Consider the following 24,142-nt stretch of genomic DNA (forward strand, 5'->3'; position numbering starts at 1 on the left):
GCCCCACCTGGGAAGCCCCCTAAATGCCTCTAGATGACACAAACTTCTCTTTTTCCCTAACCTGCACTCTTTTCATTCTTTTCCTTACATACATATATCCCTCCTAAAATCCTGCCTTAAATCCTTTTTACCAAGATGTCACCAGCACACTCAAAGTTCTTCATATGGAGGGTGTGCTGTAATTTGTTTCAAAGACATACATTAAACCCAAAACAATTCTTACAAAAAAAATTTGACACCATATTCACACAGTTACCATGAGAAATCTAGGCAAACAGGCCTATAAATAAGCTACTTATTAGAGCTCCCTTTGTCACTAGTACAAAATGAGCAGGCTTTGGAGCATTTTGGTCCTGGTCTGGGAGTCACATACAATCTCCAGTAGATGCAGACTGACATCTTTTCCTTCTCACTAAATACAGATTTGGGGGAGCAGACTCCCATGATACCTGAGCCATTAAGGAGAGGAGCCTAAAGGAGTTGGTAGTTTTCACAGGGCACCGCCTTTTAAACAAGGCCCTTGGGAGTTTGGTATAAGAAAGGAAAAAGCTCATTCCTTCCCATTGACATTCTTTCCCTTTGAGCTATGACGTAACATCACACAGTTCAGCCAGGCCACCAGAACAGGGAGGCAAAGAAACACCTGGGGTTTGCGTGACCTTGGTGAGTTTTTAATCATTCTGATTCATGATTATGAATAAGCAACTTTTATATTCATGAAGTAGCTGATTAAAAACTCCTTTTGTTTTGACTGGTAGATATGTTTTATTTAAATACTCTCCCTGAAGCTACTGGCAGTCTTATAAATAAAAGCCATTTAACAAATATAGTGGAAATTCTTTATGTTGGTGTTGAGTCAGCAGACTAGCATCAAACATGTAATTTTTATTGTAGAGAGTTGTGTTGAGATAAACATAGTTTAGATTCACAGTATTATTTGAATCGGTATAATGGAAAACGATATTGAGTAATATCACACCATGTTTCTAGATTTCTGGATTATAAGCTCTTGTGCATAGAGTGGATAAGGGGACTGATTTCTGGTTCTGTGAGATAAAGATGATTCTCAGGAATAGCGAAAGCCAACACCTCTGACCAAAGCAGCAGGGATTGAAAACATTAGAGAACAAAGAATTAGCCTTTGTTAAGGGATGAGAAATTCACAAAGCCAGTAAGTGGTTTTCAAGCTAATATTATTCTAGTAATGGTTTCAAAATCCCTCCTCTAGCTAAGAAAGTACTGACCAAAAAAAAAAAAAAGGATTGACGTGTTTTTTTCAAGACAAGGACACATGGGTTGCATTTGCCTGTGCTGTATCTCATCTAAGAGGGGTGGGAAGATAAGAACCACAATAGTGACTCAAACATTCCTTCCCCACTGAGGGTGGTGTCATGGAAACTTGGGCTTCAGTCCTCTGGCAGAATTTGCTCCCTGCCAACAGACCTTGGCCCAATGCAGGCTAGCATGAACTAAAAGGAGTCAAACAATCTGCACCAGGAAGGGGAATTTTCTAAGCACTCTACCCTGGAGAAGTGAAGTGAAGTCACTCAGTCGTGTCCGACTCTTTGTGACCCCATGGACTGTAGCCTACCGCTCTTCTCCATCCATGGGATTTTCCAGGCAAGAGTACTGGAGTGGGTTGCCATTTCCTTCTCCAACCCTGGAGAAATGTAATAATAAAGTGTAACCTTAATTTAATCAAGACCTTTTCAGCCTGTGTGTATTTTCAGATGCCAGTAAAATTAAAGGCATGTATCGCATTCCATCTAAGCTCAAACAGAGAAATGATTCATGCTTTATTTCTCCAGTGTTATCTAGTTGTCATTTTATACTAATGAAGCACTTGATTGAAAACCCCATCTTAAGGGTGTTCCATGCCTCAGATTCTGCAAAAATCCAAATTTATAGGTCTTTTCACTGTGTATTTGTGTTGCTGCTGAGAATCGAAATTAGACTCAATATAATTGTTATATTATCATCTTTCTTGGAAGATACTAAGTTCTTTTTTCCAAAGTAATCCCAGGTTATCACTTCTGAATTATTTCCCCAACTTCAAAAGTTTTGTGGGTAGAGTTCTTTGGTGAAATAGCTTTCTTTCCTCTAGTGTCTAATTTAGATCAGCCCCTCTTTCTTCATAATCTTCCCATCAGGGGCAGTAGAACAACTCCGTCTTGTAAGCCTCAGTATGAACAGAAATATCCTACATTTAAGCTTAAGAAAACTACAAGTTCAGTTTTGGTCATTCAAGCTGGAAGTACTAGCATAAGGCCCTCCTCCCCCCTAACTGACCTTGTTGATTTCTTTCAGAATATATAAAGCATTTTTACAAAATGTATGTTCGCGTGAGTGTGTGCACCCGTGGGCGAATTCAGGCCCTTGTGGGTGCCTCTGTTTTCGGGGATCAAAGTGATGTGATCCCTTTTCCTTTGAGATCAAACCTGGTTGATCTCATAAGAATCAACCCGGTTTGATTAAAATATGAGGAACATCTACTATTTGTGGCATCTGGTACATTCTTGTAGTACATTGTGTAAAAAAGAACCCCTGTTTTGGATCAGATTGGTTCAGACTCTATCTTTGTAACTTATTTATGACCCTGAGAAAGTCATGTGTGTTAGTCATTCAGTCATGTCCTACTCTTTGAGACTGCATGGACTGTAGCCCACCAGACTCCTCTGCCCATGGAAATCTCCAGACAAGAATGCTAGAGTGGGTAGACATTCCCTTCTCCAGGAGATCTTCCTGACCCAGGGATCGAACCCAGGTCTCCTGCTTTGCAGGCAGATTCTTTACAATCTGAACCACCAGGAAAGCCCTGGTGAAAGTCACATATCTCTCTAAACAAACATCCTTGTCTCAGAATATCTATATTATAGGAATGTCATAATTAAATGAAACTGTCATCTAGTGAATAGGTATTGTAATGGTAGCTGCTGTAATTGTCATTATTTCTTATTGTTTGAATCAGAAAAGAACTTAAGAGTTCTTTTATTTCACCCATCCTCTTTGTTAAGAGACAGATGAATGATATTTTTATTGAGTGCTAGGTATTTTCCATCTGTTATCTCATTTAATTCACAGAAAATCCTGGGAAGTAGTTAAGACTGTCTCTATAAGTCAGGGAACTGAGGCCAAGAAAGGACAGCTTACGAGGTTGGATAGGTCATGTAGATAGTAACAGAACTGAGAATTCAGGTCCCAGGATTCCTGTCCCCAAATGGGTCTGCTACACCAGTGCTTTCAGCCTTTTCCCCTAAGGACAGAGGAGAGCAGGGTGGTTGGAGATGAGCTCAGAGTGGGTAACCACAAGCACGTAACTTCTTTAGGGTCTTAGGATCACCTTTAAAATGACTGTACATTTTGCATTCTGTTCCCATGTCTAAAGATAAAGGTTTCCCACCAAACCCTTCAACAGACTCAATGATCCACACTTATCCTCCTGCTTTGCAAATACCAGGTTGAGACCTCAGTGACACACCCATGCCACTCTAAGATTCCCTTTTCTTCATGGAGACTGAAGAGCTGGCTGTTGGTTTTATCTTTTCGTTTTCCTTTAACGTGAAGATTTGGAATGCTGCTCTGTGAAGCCTGAACCCATGTTAACTCAGTGATTCTGTTTCAGATCTCGATTCCAGCTTTCTCAGTAACCTTGATAAAGAAAACCAAAACTGCCCTCCTGGTGCCAAATGCCCTGATTATAGCGACAGTCACAGACAGGGTGAGTACGCGTGGGCACCCTGCTTTGTCCTGCTCTGGGTTTCATTGCCTTAGGGGCCTCTTGCCAAGTACCAAGACCCTGAACCATAAATACCATGAATTGGGAGTTACTCTACAAGACTAATTTTTAAAATCACAGCCTTCAGACATTTGTATAGTGTGGTTTCCCCTGACGAGGTGATTTATTCTAATCATTGCCTATTTTGAATTTCCCGCTGACTTCATTATACTTGCTTGACCAAGGTCCAAAAAATTAAAATTCTTTCCCAACTTCCCTTTCCCTAACATCTATCAGGTCAAGTGAGGCTAAAGGGATATATTTCATTTCTTTATTTTTATTTAAAACACTACCTCTGCCTTGCTTACAGGGTGAGGCAGGGTGCTAGGAGGAGTCCCTGAGGTGGGGGTGGCCAGTCTCCCTGTAACCTCCATTGGTGCCTCTCCAGAGCCAACCTGAACACATAAAAGTGGGGTCTGCTATTCGGGTGCAGCTTCAGGCCCAGTCTAGGCCCTCTCCGCTTCCAGGTTGCCTTAACTACCCCTCTTCGATACAGAAGTTCTGGAGTTGTCATTGGCCTTGGGCTACCCCAGGCATGGACAACCTGAAATATTTGCATGGAGGGCAGCGTTTCTTTCATCTTGGCAAGAGAGAGGCAATGAAATGGTTTGGTTACTCATTTTTCACTTGAAAAAAAATTTTTTTTAATCTTTTCCCTGCTGTTTTTATGAAAGCATAAAAGCTAATTTCTAACCCTACTGAATAACTTAAAGAGGGAAGAAAAGAGAAGGGAAGATTAAAAGAAGCTATTCTGATGAGTTAGGAAATATGCTGATACCTATTGTGAGATTTTTTTTTTTTTAATACTAATGGTACTTCTTGTCAGATGTACACAAGATACTTTCCTTGTATGTACACATTTATTCCACACTGCCATACTATGAGGGGTAGGGACTGTTAAGAAAACAGAAACTAAGAGGCATTAAGTAAGCAATTTGCCCAGTGTCACCCACTTGGTAAGTAAAGGAGCCAAAATTTGCAACTCGGTCCATCTACTGCCAGAACCCATAATGTTAACTACTTTGGAATACAGTATTTGCTTGGAAAGTATATCAAGTTTTTTCATGGGTGAGCAAGAGAGGGTAGTCACAAACTTTGGAAAGCGAGTGTAAAAAGATGGTGTGATTCAAACAGATGGAAAAAGAGTGAGCCTTTTTATTGTTAACATATGGTTGATGGTAAAATCACTTTTCCTTATGTTATTTGTCTCTCAAATGACTTGTCTAGCTCTGACTTTACTTCTTTCTCATAACTTACTTATAAGCGTCCACTAGGAAAAATCTCCGTATTTGTACAAGAAAGACTCTGGAAGCGGCTTGAAAAAAAATGAGCCTGTTAGAGCGGCTGGGAAATTTTCAATGGAAATCTAGGTCAGAGCAAAGACAGCAGACCCTTGGGAACTGTTAAATACCTTCTCAAAAGGAGGTGGGGAGGGGAGAGAGAGGGACTTAAAAGAGGACTTGGCAAAAACACCACGGGCCTTTCTTTGCTATTCAGGCCTCTTCCTGACCAAGCTTGTCTGGGGCACCAAGGTTAGGGTATCAGAGCTTTCCTTTTGCTATACGTTTCTCTATTATTTAAGTTGAGTTTGAGAGTTTTGTTGCTATTGTGGAAGAACATACTCACTTTATTCTAGGAATGGAATAAAAACTCAATGTGTGGGTGACAGGAATGAGAGTATAGACTCTATATAGAAATAGGCTACATTGTTTGAAAAAATATAGATAGATAGATAGAATTTTTAACTGTTACTTCTAGTCAAGCAGTATCTGTTGTTAATAATAATAATTATTATTATTATATTATATTATTATAATTATATATTATTTATAATTATTTATTATATTATAATATATTATATATTATTTATAATTATTTATTATATTATAATATTTATATTTATAATAATTTATTATATTATTATATATAATTATATAATGTATTATCATTGTTATTATAATTATATTATTATTATATATTATTATAATTATTATTATATTATTATTTTGTTTTTCAGTACATATTTGTCTCCTTACTCTCCAGAGATTCAACTTACAAACTACTGAAATCGGTGTGTGGACACTTAGAAGTGAGTATGACATCTCTGAGCCTCAATTGCTGTCTCTCTTCTGTATTTCTTAGTTTGGGAGTTGATCTGGTTTTTCCATTTTGTAAAAATAATTTTGTTTCAATAATTTCAGAATACAGGTATTGGCAATGGTCCCAGTCCATCTTCTCTTGAAAACAGTTTCCGGGCAGACCGCCCTTCATCTCTGCCTCTGGTGAGTTGCCTACAAAATGATCAAAATGCAAAAGAAAGTGAGAAGGTCCCACAATGGCACTGCTCCTTACACCATGACCAGGGTGTGGGAGGAACTTAGGACCATGGTATCTGAGGCAGAGTTGGAGAGGGCATTTCTGTCCTGAAGCAGAGAGGACCATAGGAGGTCATAAACTTATTCAGGTAATTGAAGAGCCATCCTGCAAAAGAAAAGAACCATGTTAGTTGGCTGACTTGGCCAGTTACAGGTCCACAAAGGTATTCATCAAATCTTGATGGATTTATCAGCGTTGTTTAGAGGGATTCACCAATTTATTTGGGGAGGGCATGATTCAGTCCCACAAGTCACTGAACATCTTCTGTGTTCAAGGCACCATGTTAGCATAGTATACCCATAAAGACACCAGGAAAAATCAAAACTAGTTCTTACCTTCAAAGATTTTATAGCTTAGTAGATGATGAGGGATATCCAGAATTGTGGAAGAGGGATAACTAGAAATAACTGTGGAAGAAGAAAGCTGTAATGCCCAAGTGAAAGGCAGAGAGATTCTTTGATTCCCTTAGACTTTTTGACTATAGAGTAAATCTCTAATGGGAAATAGCTCCCCCCATTTGTATAAGATTTATACCTAAGATGGTATAATATAAGCCCAAGAAGTCCCAGCCATATTGTTCAAATGGTTATTCCCGAATTGATGATTGTTAAATGTTTTAATACCTTTGGTGAAGTGAGATGAACCCAGAGTTTCGACATCTACACATCTTTATTTTTTTTTCAGAGCTGTTAAAAAGTACTGGGATTGAAAATATGTTCACACAAAAACAAGAACGTTCATAGCTGCATTATACATCACAGCCGAAAAGTAGAAGCAACCCCAATACCCATCAGCTGATAAATGGATAAATAAAATGTAATATATCTATATAGTGAAATATTATTTGACCATAAAAGGAAGAACTATCAATACATAATTCAGCATGGATAAATCTTGAACACATTATGCTAAGGGGAAGAAGGCAGACACAAAAGGCCACATATTGTATGATTCATTTATATGAAATGTTCAGAATAGATGAATCCATAGGAACAGAAAATGCATTAGTGGTCACCAGAGGATGAAAGGAGGGAGAAATTGGAGTGACTGATAATGGATAAAGAGTTTCTTCTGGTGGGGAGATGGGCATATCATGAAATAAGACAGGGGTGATGGTTGTACAATAATGTAATTATTCTGAAAACCACTACATTGTATACTTAAACTGGTGAATTTTATCTCAATTTTTAAAAAAATCTACCTTAAAAAAACAGTGAGAAATAGGATAAAACACTTACGATTTGGAATCCATCGAACCTGGTTTCAAATCTCGGTTCCAGCCAGCTGCGCTGTGCCGTCGGGCAAGCTCTTTAATTACTCTGACTCAGTTTCTTCATCTGGTAAAATACCAAGCTCCTTCCATGGTTGTGAAGATTAAATGCAGTCATGAAATCATATGTATGGAGCTTTGCATACTGCCTGATCTATGGTAGGCATTCCGTTAATACTCATTAAATTGGGGAGATTTGAATTGTTTAATTTTCTTTCCCCTATGTTGCAATGGCCGTTGAAATGATCAAGAAACAGCTAATTGAAGGTGAAATGTTGGTAATTTGCTTGCAGGCCATGTTTCCTTTTCTTGGTCGCTAAATAAATTGCGAAAAGCTCACCTAACTGTACTTTTGCCTAATCGCTTAATTGTACTTTCACTGGCACATTTTAGTGATGCCTCTTGTCTCTTCATTTCTTAAGCACTTTGGGGAACAAGTAGGGTACACAGCAAAAACATCCCACTGTTTCCCAACTCCACATTCCTGTATAACCCTTCTGTCATTTAGAAGTATGTTACTGACCCTGTTTTGATTTGTTTGAGGGAAGAAAAAAGCTAAAACTTTCCCTCAGTGTCCAGTTTGCTTAAGCCATTTTCCCTTTTCTGTTTCCAAAACCTCTGTTAAAACTGTAATTTGAAAAAACCTTTCTCTACATTTGCTGTTGTTCAGTCAGTAAGTCACATCTGACTCTTTTGTGCTTTCCTGTCCTTCACCATCTCCAGGAATTTGCTCAAACTCATGTCCATTGTGTTGATGAGGCCATCCAACCATCTCATCCTCTGTCATCCCCTTCTCCTCCTGCCCTCAATCTTTCCCAGCATCAGGGTCTTTCCCGTTGAGTCAGCGCTTCATATCAGGTGACCAGAATATTGAAGCTTCAGCATCAGTCCTTCCAGTCAATATGCAGGGTTGATTTCCTTAAGGGATTGACTGGTTTGATCTCCTTGCTTTCCAAAGGACTCTGCATTTAGAACATACATTTAGAACTTTCTAGCTACTTTTTTGCTATATATATGTATTTCAGTCACTTTTTCTCATTACAAAATGCAAATGAGACTTCTCCAGCTTTACCTGGAAGCTATTCTGTCATCAGCATTCCAGTTTTTTCTGTAGACATTTGTTGTTTCAAACAAGTTGGCCACTGTGTGTTAACAGAATTCTGACTGCCCAGAAAATCAGTAACCAGATACTTTGATCTGTTATGGGGTAATCCTTCCTTATTTGTATTTTATAGGTCAGGCCTAAGTGAAAGGCCTACATGTTGAATAAAGGATAATGGGCCTCTTTGCATTTCGTTATCTCCCTTCAGGATTTCAACGATGAATTCTCAGATCTGGATGGAGTGGTGCGGCGAAGAAGGCAAGACATGGAAGGATACAGCAGTTCTGGCTCTCAGACCCCTGAATCTGAGAACTCTCGAGGTCTGGGAGATTTTTGTATCTTTACTGAAACTTAATTCTCCACAAAACATCCTTACCTCAACCAAAAACAAAACCAACCAATAAACAACACATCTTCTGCGCTTACAGTTAAAACGAGACTCTAAACAAAGGGTAGTTTGAAATTTCAAGGGAAACAAATTGCCTATGTGGTAAAAACCTATTTCCCTTTATATGCATGTAACAAATGTCTCTGAGAATGCCCTGAGGGTCCAGTGGTTAAGGCTTCACAGTTTCACTGCAGAGGGCCCAGGTTCAATCCCTGGTTGGGGAACCAAAATCCTACAAGCTGTGTGGTGTGGGGTGGGGGCGGAAATCATCTCTTAAATAGACATAATATTGGAGTGGTCGAAAGACAGAAAAATGCAATATTTTCTTACCTCCTCTTTATAATATTATTAATTATTATGGCTGAATGATCCCCATGAGTCAGTGGGATAAGGACAAACTGGCTTTGTATCATTTTATTTCTTATTTGCTTAAACATGGGATTTCATCCCCAAACCAGTCAACCAGCTTGTGAGAAGATCCATTTATATTCCTGACCATTATGTATGTATTCAGGGACTGATTTGCTTTGTGGTTGATCCTGTGTGTGTAAATGTACTGGAGGGAAAACTTACCCAGCCCTGTTTCATCTTGGTAGATTTCCATGTGACAGAATCCCAGACAGTTCTGAATGTCTCCAAGGGAGAAGCAAAACCAACTCGGGCAGATCCCCTTGTGAACAGGGTACCTGAGGGAAAAGCCAAGAGTCTCCCTGGGCATGGTAAGGAATGGATTATGATGGCAGGCAGGTAGTGGGGTCATCTGCTTGGAACTTTAATAGTCCTCATGTTTCACTTTATGACTGCCTTTCCTGTTGCCTCTCCTCCCTTCCTGCTGTAGGTCTTTGCATATTAGTTCATTTATTCACTCAACAGACAGTACCCAGTTGTGTGCTTTACTGTAAGGGATGCAAAGATGAATAGCTTCTGTAGAGGACCTTTCATCATTCTGAATACATTGAGACTGTGATTCAAAAATTACCCATAAAACTAAATTATTTAATTATTATTTACTGATTATTATCATAACTGGTCACAGGTTGTCCCGGTAGGAGATCAGGGCTGGGGTCTGTATTGTTCACCAGTCACTCACTGTATCTCAAGGCTTGGCACAGAGAAGGCTCTCAACCAATATGTATTGAATGAAACATGTGGGAAGGAATTGTAACCACTGATTGAAATAAAAACTGGAAGGCTTCAGATAGTATTTTCTCTGATTCCTACTGCCTGGAAATAATTCTGTCTCTCAAGTACTTCTTCCCTATAGGGATACTGCTGCATGAAGGAGATATGTTATCACTTTAAAACATGTATTTTGTTTTCTATTCAGCAGGTCAGTCAGAAACCACTGGACTCACACCCAGAGTAAAGTCTGAGAAATGTCCAACTCTCCACCATATTCTTATATTCTATGCAGTTGTGTAAGTAAATGTATTTACTGTGAATGACTTAAGACTTATATTTTACTGTTAATGAGTGACTTAAGAAAATGATTCATTTCACTAAAGGAAAAATCTCTTCACGTTGTCAAGAGCCATGAATCTCTAATGCCTCTAATGTGACCCAGATCTTTCCAGGGGCAATTTTCATCTCCTACTTCAACATTTTTCCTCAACATTTTTTCCTTAAACTTAGGTCACATTTTCATATTCACCCCTTTTTGTTTAAATAAATAGTGGAGAAGGGAAGAAAGAAGAGCAAAATATGCCAGATCCAGCAGAGGACTAAGTTCTGAGTAGATACTTTTAGTAGAGAAATTGTTGCCTGAAATATGATGCATCTTTGTTCTTGTTTATTTTATTGTCTATCTAACGTCCTCTGGTTAGTAATCAAAACAACTTTAAAATGTCATCCCCTTAAAATTGGACAGCTACAAGTAAATCAATGAAGTTAGAACACACCATCTCACCATACACAAAACTAAACTCAAAATAGCTTAAAGACTTAAACATAAAACATGACACCATAAAACTCCTAGAATAAAACATGGGCAAAACATCCTTAGCAATGTTTACTTAAATCAGTCTCCCAAGGCAATAGAAATAATAACAAAAATAAACAAATAGGACCTAGTCAAAGTTTTACAAGCTTTTGCACAGCAAAGGAAACTGTAAACAAAATTAAAACCCACAGATTGGGCAAAAGTATTTACAAACGATGTGACCAACAAGGGCTTAATTTCCAAAATATGCAAACCAGTTCATCCAACCCAACAACAACAAAAACACAACCCAATTGGTAAAGAGGCAGAAGACCTAAATAGATTCTCCAAAGAACAGCTACATATGGCCAAGAGGCACATGAAAAGGTGTTCAGCACTGCTAATTATTAGAAAATTGCGATGCACAACTACAGTGGGGTGCCACCTCACAGCAGTCAGGATGGCCATTGGTAAAAAGCCCAGAAATGCTGGAGAGTGTGGAGACAGGGAGCCCTGCTACACCACTGGTGGGAATGAAAACTGGTGCAGCCACTGTGGAAAACAGTATGGAGTTTCCTCAGAAAACTAAAAGAGAACTACCATGGGATCCGGCAGTCCCATTCGTGGGCATATCTCCAGACGAAACTATAATTCAAAGAGATACATGCACACCCGTGTTCATAGTAGCGCTATTCACAGTAGCCAAGACATGGAAGCAACCTAAATGTCCATCAACAGGTGATGTATAAAGATACGGTGTATACACACACAATGGAATAACACTCAGCCATAAAAAAGAATGAAATAATGCCATTTGCAGCAACATGGATGTAACTAGAGATTATCATACTAAGTAAGCCAGAAAGAGAAAGACAAATATCATACTGATATCATTTATATGCAGAATCTAAAATATGACACAAATGAACCTATCTGTGAAATAGAAACAAACTCATGGACACAGGGAGAAGGCGATGGCACCCCACTCCAGTACTCTTGCCTGGAAAAACCCATGGATGGAGGAGCCTGGTGGGCTGCAGTCCATGGGGTCACATAGAGTCAGACACAATTTAGTGGCTTCACTTTCACTTTTCCCTTTCAGGCATTGGAGAAGGAAATGGCAACCCACTCCAGTGTTCTTGCCTGGAGAATCCCAGGGACGGGGGAGCCTGGTAGGCTGCCGTCTATGGGGTCGCACAGAGTCGGACACGACTGAGGCGACTTAGCAGCAGCAACAGCAGCATGAACACAGAGAACAGACTGGTAGTTTCCAAGAGAGAGAGGGTAGGGGGATGAAGTGGGAGGTTGGGGTTAGCAGATGCAAATTATATACGGTTATAAAATATAACTGAGGAAAGAAAAGAAAAAAAAAGTGAAGAGGAATTAAAAAGCCTCTTGATGAAAGTGAAAGAGGACAGTGAAAAAGTTGGCTTAAAGCTCAACATTCATAAAACGAAGATCATGGCATCTGGTCCCATCACTTCATGGGAAATAGATGGGGAAACAGTGGAAACAGTGTCAGACTTTATTTTTGGGGGGTTCCAAAATCACTGCAGATGGTGATTGCAGCCATGAAATTAAAAGACGCTTACTCCTTGGAAGAAAAGTTATGACCAATCTAGATAGTATATTCAAAAGCAGAGAGATTACTTTTCCAACAAAGGTCCATCTAGTCAAGGCTATGGTTTTTCCTGTGGTCATGTATGGATGTGAGAGTTGGACTGTGAAGAAAGCTGAATGCTGAAGAATTGATGCTTTTGAACTGTGGCGTTGGAGAAGACTCTTGAGAGTCCCTTGGACTGCAAGGAGATCCAACCAGTCCTTTCTGAAGGAGATCAGCCCTGGGATTTCTTTGGAAGGACTGATGCTAAAGCTGAAACTCCAATACTCTGGCCACGTCATGCGAAGAGTTGACTCATTGGAAAAGACTCTGATGCTGGGAGGGATTGGGGGCAGGAGGAGGAGGGGACAACAGAGGATGAGATGGCTGGAAGGCATCATTGACTCAATGAACGTGAGTCTGAGTGAACTCCGGGAGTTGGTGACGGACAGGGAGGCCTGGCGTGCTGCAATTCATGAGGTCACAAAGAGTCGGACACAACTGAGTGACTGAAATGAACTGATAAAATATAATTGTATAGGAGAAACAACAAAGTCCTACTGTATAGGACAGAGAACTATATTCAATATCCTATGATAAACCACAAGATAATAGAAAAGAATGTTTAAAAAATGGAAAATATTTTAAAAGAATATTTTAAAATAGTATTAAAGACTTTCTAAAAATATAAATATATGTGTAACAATCACTTTGCTGTATAGCAGTAATTAACGCAACACTGTAACTCAACTGTAGTTCAATTTTTAGAAAAGTAACCCCCTTCAATAAAAACTTAGGCACTGACTTTTTTTAACTTCCCCCTCAGCTTCCACTCTGTAACCAGTTGTTCTTCTGAAAATAGCCTGACCCAGTTCTAGGCTGTTCCTCACAACCGGGGAGGATGTGCCCAGTTTGGTTTTCAGATAAAGCAGGGAATTTGTGAGTCACAAAACCAGATACTCACTGGCCAGGACTTCTGACAGTATCTGGTGGGAGGAGGAGCCCCAGCTTGACAATCTACATTGGCTGGCTTTGAGTAAGACTCCTAAATGGCCATTATTTGTAAATTGAGGGACTAGAGAATTTAATATCCTAGTTACAAAGTTTGGTGCAGCATCAGTCTGTTGAAAAAAAAAAAATGACCTTTTTAAAGTCTCTGTAGCCAAGTTATTTTGGTAAATACCTTGCCTCAAATGTACAGAGTTTACATTTATTGCTTTACGAACATCAATCAGGCCCTGGCCATTAACCTATTGCTGATTTCTCTTTTATCCCTTTCCAGTGTCTGTGCACTGATCATCTCGACCTTCTACATGAGATACAGAATTAATACTCTGGAGGAGCAGCTGGGGTCACTTACCTCCATTGTGGACACCCATCAGACTGAGTAAGACAGTTCCCTCCAGTGCTGTCTTCTGCTTGCCTTTCACATTGGTATAATGTTTGACCTGAGCATGGCATCCTGGCAAGCATTAATTGCGGATGCATTCTGTATGAGACGTTTTGCTAAGTGTACATGTAGAAAATAAAGAGGTAGGTGGGCCTTGGAGAAAAAAATGAATGACCTGACTCTGCATGTTTTTGAGTTGCTATAGTGTGGCCAGCAAGAAGGCAAGAAACAAGCCTAATTTTACATTATCTTGTTCTCTTATCCTAAGCTCCACTGTGACCTTGGCCCATTTATTAAAATATTCAAGTTTATCTTTGTAAAATGGCAGTGAGTCAAGTCATTCATAAAAAAAGAAACAATTCAAGTAACTTAGCACATGTCATCATTTATAGCTCTTTATAGGAACTCACTTATTTACAAAACTCTTGACCACTATGAAGATCCATGTGACCAGTAATTAGCTGAATGTGTCTGTAAAGATTTTCTACCACAGTATTTTTAATAGGCCCCAACTAATTAAATCTATTGACATAATGGTCTTTCCTATAAACCCATTTACATGCAGATTTTGACACATTCCCTAAAAACCAAAATAAAAGCATACTGCTAGCTGAAGTTTTAAAAGTAGAGATATTTCTTTGTAGAGTATGTACCATGTGCTAGAGACATTGTTGGCAATAGACACTTTCACACACCAACAATGTTCCCTTATTATATCTTCACCATAACCCTAAAAGATAGGTGTTATTCCCTCCTTTACAGATGAGAAAATTGAGACTCAGAGAAATAGTTTGTAAAAAAAAAAAAAAAAAACAGAATCAGGATTCAGGTCTATATGACCATAGAAACTTAGTCTACCAGTGGTTCCTTGCATGTAAGGAATAGCTGAGAAGTGAGTCAGTATATTTTCATTGTGTATCAGAATCATCTGGACAGCTTATTAAAATAAACTGTAAGGCCCATTCTCCAAGCTTCTGGTGCTGGTCTGGGGTCTAAGAACTATTATGCTATACCATTCTGGGGCCTTTCTTGACACTCTTAACAGTTACCTAAAAGTTTTGTTCTATGGCTTATGTGTATGCTGTTACACAGATTATTTTTATATCATGAACATACATTTGAACCAATAATAATAAGTCTAATGAATGGTTTGGGATAGATTTATACCCTGCCCTTACTCTCTCCCGCGTTGTCCAGAATGTTAATAATACACCTAGAGCTAGGAGGTGACTCTACATTACTGTAAACTATTAGTATTAGTTCACTATCATATAAGTGATATAAGTGATTTTATTAGAGAAATGTACCTCCTGTCCTATTATCATTTAATTAACTTGGTGACAATGAGGGGGAAATTCTATTAATGAACGTCAAATGGAATATTTATTCTACTATTTAGTCAACCCAAGAGGAGGTAACAGTCTGGAAAACAATCATTTAAAAGGAAAATCACAGAGGTCACATATGACATGAGGTCAGGGAACATCTATGATGGGAGAGTCTGTTAATAGAGTAATTTAACAGAACCTGAATTTCCTCTGTATCTTTCTTCATCCAGGGTCATCCATCCATGCTGCCCAGGTAGCTAAATCCACACTTGTAATCTGCTTTCATTGGTAGAGAACCATTTTTTTAATATATACATTGTACTAGCTTTGTTAGTGGGTTCGCAGCCTGTGGACTGTCAGAATTCCATGTGGATAAGTCAGTACCTTGAGTCTCAGATCCCTCGTTTAGAGACCAAAAGATTTCGCCAGGTGCTTCCCTGGTGGTCCAGTAGCTAACACTCCACACTCCCGACTCAGGGGACTGGATTCAGTCCCCAGTCCAGGAACTAGATCCCACATGCTGCAACTAAGACCCAGAGCAGCCAAATAAATTTTTTTTAAAGATTTAAACTCAGTTTCCTTTCTGGGATATAAGACTTTGACACTATGGATCAAGGTTAAAGAAAAAACTATTTCACCTCTGCTCAATGAAAAACATGTTTGCTTTCTTAACGTTTAGATAATCATCAATAAGTTACCAAGTATCTATGGCTCAAAAATGGATCCTATGTAAAATAAATTAGACCAGTTAATGCCATCTAAAAACTTCACAGCTTATAATAAGCACATGAAAAGATGCTCAACATCACACATTATTAGAGAAATGCAAATCAAAACTACAATGAGCTATCACCTCACACCAGTCAGAATGGCATCAAAAAGTCTACAAACAATAAATGGTGGAGAGGGTGTGGAGAAGAGGGAACATTCTTTCACTGTTGGTGGGAATGTAAATTGATACAGCCACTATGGAGGACAGTATGGCGATTCCTTAAAACACTAGGAATAAAACCACTATGTGACCCAGCATCCCCACTCCTAGGCATATACCCTGAGCAAACCAAAATTGAAAAAGACACATGTATCCCATTGTCCATTGCAGCACTATTTACAATAGCTAGAACATGAAAGAAACCTAGATGTCCATCGACAGGTGAATAGGTAAAGAATTGTGGTACATATACACAATGGAATATTACTCAGCCATAAAAAGGAACGCATTTGAGTCAGTTCTAACGAGGTGGATGAACCTAGAGCCTATTATACAGAGAAGTCAGTCAGAAAGATAAAGATAAATATCATATTCTACACATATATATGGAATCTAGAAAAATGGTACCAAAAAATTTATTTACAGGGCAGCAGTAGCGAAACAGACACAGAGAATAGACTGATGGACATGGGGAGAGGGGAGGAGAGGGTGAGATGTATGGAAAGAGTAACATGGAAACATATTACCATATGTAAATAGGTAGCCAATGGGAATTTGCTGTATGGCTCAGAAAACTCAAACAGGGGCTCTGTATCAACCTAGATGGGTGGGATGGGGAGGGAGTTGGGAGGGAGGGGGATATATGTATACCTATGGTTGATTCATGTTGAGGTTTGAACTAAAATTAAAAAAAAAAAAAAACTTCACAGCTTAAATTAAATTACAACCAAGAAACAGAGGAGATACAAACCATGGTGCTTGACCTTAACATGAAAATCTGATCAGTGGTTTTTGAGCAGCTCTCCAGGAAAATGTATACATCTCTCTAAATGTCCTACAGTTTTAGCTGGTATAGGACCCCAGTGGACCCCAGAGTAAGAGCCCATGCCCTTAATACTCGAGTGGTTAATAGTGAATACATTAGTTATATTACTAGACAAGGGCAATTACATTTATATGGCAGGTCTCAAGGAAGGAAATACAGAAGTCCCATACATCAACAGAAATTTGATTAAAGACAGGCTCCTCTGTCCATGGAATTCCTCAGGCAAGAACACTGGAGTGGGTTGCCATTCCCTTCTCCAGGGGATCTTCCCAACCAGGGATTGAACCTGGGTCTGTTGCATTGCAGGCAGATTTTTTACTGTTTAAACCACCAGGGAAGCCCAAACCTTATGAAAGTTCTAGTGTAAATGATTGCTTCTCCCATAAACAGTACGAATATGACTGAGAAAAGCAATACTCCTTAAAAATGCATGCCATCATGGACAGAGAGAAGGTAATCAGCAGTTAATAAAAGGAGTCTAAGAAACCACATGCTTGAGAATAATTGATTCTTGTTTGGAAGCCAAGGTACAACACAGCCACTTAGACAAAAATAGCTTAAGAGATTTCTAGCTGATCTTTGTAGAATTAGTCTCCTAAACATCTAGTCTGGAGTTGTGGATTACTTCAGGGCCTTTCTGATGTTAGCAGGTTAAATGCACACTGTCTTCTATTATAACCTAGTTTTCTGTTCAAATAAATTTAAAATGTGTTCATTCCACTTGTTTCTTTGCCATTCCTGCCCACAGTAATTTTTCTCTTGGTTCTTCAGACAGACAGCACCATCTGGCCTGGGGTCACAAGTACAGTTAAATGTGGAGGCCCTGTGTCAAGAGCTTACAGCTAACATAATGAGATTAGAAAAGGTGAGTGCTTTCTTTCCTGTGTTGGGGCAGTCACTGTACTTACTGCCTCAGTCAGTCAGTTCAGTCACTCAGTCATATCCAACGCTTTGCGACCCCATGGACGGCAGCACGCCAGGCCACCGTGTCCATCATCAACTCCCAGAGCTTACTCAAACTCATGTCCATTGAGTCAATGATGCCATCCAACCATCTTATCCTCTGTCGTCCCCTTCTCCTCTCACCCTCAATCTTTCCCAGCATCAGGGTCTTTTCAAATGAGTCCCCTCTTCGCATCAGGTGGCCAAAGTATTGGAGTTTCAGCTTCAGAATCAGTCCTTCCAATGAATATTCAGGACTGATTTCCTTTAGAATGGACTGATTGGATCTCCTTGCAGTCCAGGGGATTCTCAAGAGTCTTCTCCAACACCACAGTTCAAAAGCATCAATTCTTCGGTGCTCAGCTTTCTTTATAGTCCAACTCTCACATCCATACATGACTACTGGAAAAACCATAGCCTTTACTAGACCTTTGTTGGCAAAGTAATGTCTCTGCTTTTTAATATGCTGTCTAGGTTGGTCTTACTGCCTGGTGACAGTTTTTATGCTAAGATTCCTATGAACAATGTATGCAGCTTATGACTATTTATAATGTCAACACATGCATTTTGACCCTGAATCCTCTCTTTCCTGCCTCTGCTTTGGGACACAGGTTTATGTTGGTACTATAGGCCCCCTACCACCATAGGGCAGGGGTTACACACACATGGGTGTGCAACAGGCCATTGAAATGGCTAAACCTCGCCAAGGGATTTTCCACAAAGAAATAGGTTTCAGCTCATTTTCCCTGTTATTAATAGTAGATGTTGTGGTTTTCCTCCTTGGTTAGAAATTATTCTCTTGTCCTAGGCCCCAAGGATAAGTGATATCTGACATGGAGCTCCGGGGAGGCATACTGTAGGGGAGTGTCCTGACCAGACAGGTGGAGCCCCAGCTCCACCCAGGCTGGTTGTCACCATTCATAGAATATTTGCATTCAGTTTCTGTAGATGTCATTGTTTCCACCTGACAAAATGATCAAAGTTTCAAGTTAACTTACTCAAGGAGGCAGAGCCAGAAAGTTGGCAGAGCTAGAATCTGAGCCAGGTCTGACTCCCACATTTGTCCTGAGAAGCCCTCTGCTTTACTGCTCCCCCAAAACCCAACCTTCTGCTTGGGGATAAGGTCACTGAAGAGTGAGGCAACCAGGAGAAGATGGTAGGGAGCCAGAAATATCCTGAAGTTAAACCTTGTTAACATTTCTTATCTCTCCTTTCACCGTGTCTGTCCCTTCCCATCTGATGCTTTGTTTTGATCCTTATCTCAGGAAAGGTTTAGTGAATTATTCATTTCTAATTGCTGCCACAAATGCTTGGTATTTGGTGGATTTCCATAATAGTACAGTTATGCTTACTTGGGAAGAAACATAAAACACAGACGAGTCAAATGAAGTTTGTCCTGTGATACCAAATGGTATCTAGCACTTAACCACTGAAGTATGGAGAGCAAAGGAGTCCCCAGGTTTCTATTCTAAACCAAGGCATGACAGATAATTCTCACTGAACCACTGTATCAGTGGGCAGACTCAGACATTTTCTCTTTTTGAGGCATAAGCAAGCTAGAGAAGGTATGGAGTAGCAACTAGAACTGTTTTCCTTTCTAAAACATTAGTTGCTACAATTGAAGATAAAATGTCTTTGATGAAATGCTTAGACATGTTTAGAGCTTCCCTGATAGCTCAGTTGGTAAAAAATCTGCCTGCAATGCAGGAGACCCCAGTTCAATTCCTGGGTTGGGAAGATCTGCTGGAGAAGCGATAGGCTACCCACTCCTGTATTCTTGGGCTTCCCCTGTGGCTCAGCTGGTTAAGAATTTGCCTGCAATGCAGAAGACCTGGGTTTGATCCCTGGGTTGGGAAGATCCCTTGGACAAGGGAAAAGCTACCCACTCCAAAATTCTGGCCTGGAGAATTCCATAGACTATATCGCAAAGAGTTGGACATGACTGAGTGACTTTCACTTTAGACATGTTTGACTTCCATGCTGACCTGGAGAATGGCGTGGTAATTTTCTCTCTTGTTCATGCTGGCACATGGTGATGTTCTTTGGACTGGGAAGCATGCAGAACCCAGCCACCCTCTTGTGCATTTCTTCCCATTCTCCTGTGGATCCTGGCAGGGACAACACTTTCTGTAATGAGGGACAGGAAAGCAGGAGAGACACCTGGCCATGTCTTGCACAGAACCCAGCCTCTCAGCTAGGGTGCCAACATAAACCTGTGTCCCAAAGCAGAAGCGGGAAAGAGGGGATTTAGGGTCAAAATGCATGTGTTGACTTGGCTGCACACATTGTTCATAGGAGTCTTGGCATAAAAACAGTCACCAGGGCACACCTGTGTGCTTGTTACGCAGGCTGTACCCCCAGCCCCGCCCTCCCCAGAGGCAGGCTGGTGACGACACAGCAGTGCATGCCGGAGGTGGCGCAGCTATGGGGAGGCAGGAGCCACGTCTCAGCTGTTTCTACTCAACACCAGCAACTCTCTTTTATTCTCCTGCAGGGACTGGTCATGTCTCGGCCTCCTGATCTGCCCGCTTATATCTTACCCATTTCTGTTCATGGCATCACTGCCCTTTCAGTCATTCTTGTGGGAAATTGAAGACTATTTTAACTCCTTCCTCTTTTTTTTGCTTGCACAAGACTTCGTTCACTAATTAGTCTATCTTCAAATGTCTCCTCAGATTCTCTAATGTAGACCATCTTAGGCCATTCTGGCCCCCTCCCACCTCCTAGACTGAGTGTGCAGTTAGATCTCATGGTTTATATTTACATTTTCCTGATTAATACTGTGATTGAACATCATTTCATATATATTCTTCTTATGGATTTCCTTTTGTAAACTGCCCACTTATCTCCTTTGTTTTACTTTTGGGGTTTTTGTCTTTGTAGGCATTTTAAATATTTTGTATATCAGTTGTTGTTGTTGTTTTATCATTTCTTTTTCTCCCTTCCCACCCCTGCTTTTCCATTTATCTTTGGTCCGATGGGATAGGTAGGGAAGATGTGAAGTAAGAATATGGGGAATGAAGGCAGTGCCCTCTACAGGTAAAGAAGTAAATACCTATTTTCTTAGTACTGGAAGTGGCATTAATGTCGGAGCAGTACCCACTCCAGTATTCTTGCCTGGAGAGTCCTGTGGACAGAGGAGCCTTGTGGGCTGCTGTCTGTAGGGTCGCACAAAGTCGGACACGACTGAACCGACTTAGCATGCATGCATGCTTTGGAGAAGGAAAAGGCAACCCAGTCTAGTATTCTTGCCTGGAGAATCCCAGGGATGGGGGAGCCTGGTGGCCTGCCATCTATGGGGTCACACAGAGTCAGACACGACTGAAGCGACTTAGCAGCAGCAGCAGTGCAGAAGAAAAAGCATAACCTTTTTTATGGAGTCAGATATCTGTTCTTTTCCCTACTGTGCCACCTACTGTGACTAGTCTTGTTATATAGTGTCTCAGGCCCTTACCTTCGCATAGAAAACCTGCCTCTGTGTGTGAACATGTGTGTGGTTAAGGCGAGCATGCATGGTGTTCCTGGGACATACTTGGCAGACCTCTTCCTCTCCATTTACTCTGTGGATACCAGTAGGACATCACAGAATATTCTTGCAAAAGAAGACTATGTTCTCATTCTCTTGTTCCACAGAGTTCCCTATTCCCTTCACAGTATTGATCCTTAAAAACACCCTGCTCTGGATTCTTTCAAAGTCATTTACCCAAACATTTACCAAACCCATTTTCAATGCCCAACACTATCCTGTGGTCTTGAGAACTACAGATCATCAATGTCCTGTGAAATTCTGTCTTCTGGGAAATGTTATATTGTGGTGTTTATCCGATTCAGACCATCACATGGGCTTTGTCAAGGACAATTTCCCATTGCCTCTGAATGCATTTGGGTCACACCTGGTGTTGCCAAGGTTTTTTTTCTGTTTCTCTTAGTCTCTACTGACACTGTCATCTTTGTGCCATTCTATCATTTTTTGCCCTATCTTTTTTCATTTTAAAGTGGACTGTCAAACAGTTTTGTGCCATGATGATGCATTTATTTGCCTGATCTAAATTTAACCCATGTATAGCTTTTAATCCAAGGTAGAAGAGATTAATCTCAAGCATTATATGAACCGTAGCAAATACGCCGTTACTATATACTCCACTCTATGGAATAACAGGAGCTTTTCTCTCTATTATTTCAAGATACAAAACAACTTACAAAAGCTTCTTGAGAATGGTGACTGAAGCTCAAGCCACACCATACCTCGCACTTCCCTTCAAGTAGGTGCTCCCGGGGTGTTCTGGTGGAGTGCTCCCTGCTGGCCAGAGGAGCTAGCGGGCGGGCGGCCTCTCTTGCCCTTGGAGGTCTCAGGCTCAGGAAAGTGGGGAATGGGGAATAATTCTGGTTCCTGTGCAATAAAAGTTGACCTCGACTCTCTGAGGAAGTTTTCAGTGCTGCTGCCTGAAGAAAACAGACCCGTCTCTGGAGGTCTCAGAAGGGCCCGGCGGACACTTGGATGACTGTGGTTCAGCAGGTTATTGTGACTGTCAGCAAATATATTCCACTCCAGCCTTTTCAGCCCTACCCATCAGCCTTTTCTCTCATGTATCCACCCCCGCCTTAACCAGCCTTCAACGGAAGGGATATATCATGTGCCAACAAACTCGATACAGTCTCTTAAAGAATTTGCCATGACTTTCCAAAAGGGAAAAAAAAAAAACAAAACCTCTGACGGACAAACTTGCTTCAAACAAGTAACATTTGAGTTTTGGGGTTTCTTCCCTTTCTGATATTATGTTCTGGTTTAAGTTACGTGTGTATCTTAACTTCTCAGCCGTGTATTGGCAAGAAAATCAGGCAGAGCTGATTAAACTGTCCCATTTTATGTTTTGTTTTGTTCCTCTTATTAATACTTAACAGGACTGACTCTCACCCACCCCATGTCAAGAATCTGTGAGACTTGAGACTAAAGTACTAAGTTTAAACTAAGACTTTGAAACCAAAACTAATCTTTAAACCAAAAAACATAATAGTGATTTGATACTGGATGGGAGATACTGCATTTTTAAGATTGTAGGTGGACTGTGTTTGTTTCGAAACAGGATGTCTATGATTAATGGTGAAACCCATCAGCATGATGATAGCATGCTTTTCTCTTTTGCTGACTAAAATATATAACTGGTGGTTTGCTAACTTCTATTTACCATATGGGTTGGCTGGTTTTTATTAATAATTATTTAGGCACCCTAAGATTTGTTAATATAAAAGATATTCTGTTTGTCTATAATGCATTTTATAATCATTTCTATGAAATGTATTTTGTTTAATCAGATAAGCTAATAAGTGAATTGGTTACATCATTTGTGTTTGTTAGCCTACTGGACAGGAATTGTGCCTGGTGCACCCCTGGCTTTTAATAAATGCTCATTGGTTTAAATACCTTGCTAACACTGTCTTTTGTCAGTCTAAATTCTTGTAACTAAGACTTTTTAACTGCTTTTTAACTGCTTCTCATCTCTCTCTACTACTTCCAACTCACCCATACTCCTTTCCTCCCTAGTATTCACTTGCAAAAAAATTGATTTAAGTTCTGTGTTGCAACAGTATAGGGGAAAGAAAATGAACTTTGTTATCAGAACTTCAGTGCATGATTCCTGGGTCCTCATTTTTGAATTATGTGACTATAAGCAAGATATTTGGTTATTTTCCCCCATTTTGATGAGGATAAAAGTACCAAGGGAAAGTGTCATTGTGAGAATTAAATGTGATGATCTTTCTAAAGCTGATGGCCTTGTAGGGCAAGAAGTATACTCTTTTAGTAGGAACCGTATTCATTTTTTCTTAAAATATTTGCATATCTGACAGTCCGGTGTTATCAAAGTTCTACATCAGTGTTTTATAGTTAAAACCATTAAAGATTCAAGAGTGTCAGCCACCTCTGGAGAGAAATTTTGCAACTGTGTGAGGAGCCTTTAAAAGTTATTTCACTAAATTAGTAAGGCTATCCAGGAATTTATCCCAAAGCAATAAGAGATTTCCTCAAAGATGTACATACAAGAATATTCTTTGAAGCCTTAAGGGCAGAACATTAGTGACATCTACTGAATAGTAGCAGAGCACTTAAATTATGTCACTGTTTAGAGTGGCATTGTCAAAAATCGGCATAGAAAATAGCACTTTAAAAGGCAAGCATTATGGAGATAATGTGGAGATAAAAGAACTCTCCTACACTGTTGGTGGGAATGAAGATTGGTGCAGTCACTATGGAAAACAGTATGGAGATTCCTCAAAACACTAGAGCTACCGTATGATCC

The 24,142-nt window shown here is 40.0% G+C and overlaps 1 protein-coding gene across 3 annotated transcripts in view; it reads left to right on the forward strand.

Moving 5' to 3' along the window:
- The window catches only part of GRAMD2B (GRAM domain containing 2B), a 76,653-nt gene extending 53,182 nt beyond the window's left edge, over positions 1–23,471 (forward strand). For 2 of the 3 annotated variants that reach the window (XM_040241739.1, XM_040241740.1), the window contains 9 exons: positions 3,623–3,718; positions 5,793–5,864; positions 5,977–6,057; positions 8,732–8,843; positions 9,508–9,630; positions 10,242–10,329; positions 13,712–13,816; positions 17,676–17,769; positions 22,031–23,471. In XM_040241739.1, coding sequence (XP_040097673.1) covers positions 3,623–3,718; positions 5,793–5,864; positions 5,977–6,057; positions 8,732–8,843; positions 9,508–9,630; positions 10,242–10,329; positions 13,712–13,816; positions 17,676–17,769; positions 22,031–22,072 — 813 coding nt within the window. In that variant the 3' untranslated portion in view covers positions 22,073–23,471. Of the gene's footprint in view, positions 1–3,622; positions 3,719–5,792; positions 5,865–5,976; positions 6,058–8,731; positions 8,844–9,507; positions 9,631–10,238; positions 10,330–13,711; positions 13,817–17,675; positions 17,770–22,030 lie in introns of all 3 variants that reach the window. The other variant, XM_040241738.1, reaches the window with a different exon arrangement.
- The last annotated feature ends 671 nt before the right edge of the window (positions 23,472–24,142 follow it).

Source organism: Oryx dammah, unplaced genomic scaffold, assembly GCF_014754425.2.
Source record: "Oryx dammah isolate SB20612 unplaced genomic scaffold, SCBI_Odam_1.1 HiC_scaffold_5, whole genome shotgun sequence".
In the NCBI taxonomy this organism is placed as follows: domain Eukaryota; kingdom Metazoa; phylum Chordata; class Mammalia; order Artiodactyla; family Bovidae; genus Oryx; species Oryx dammah.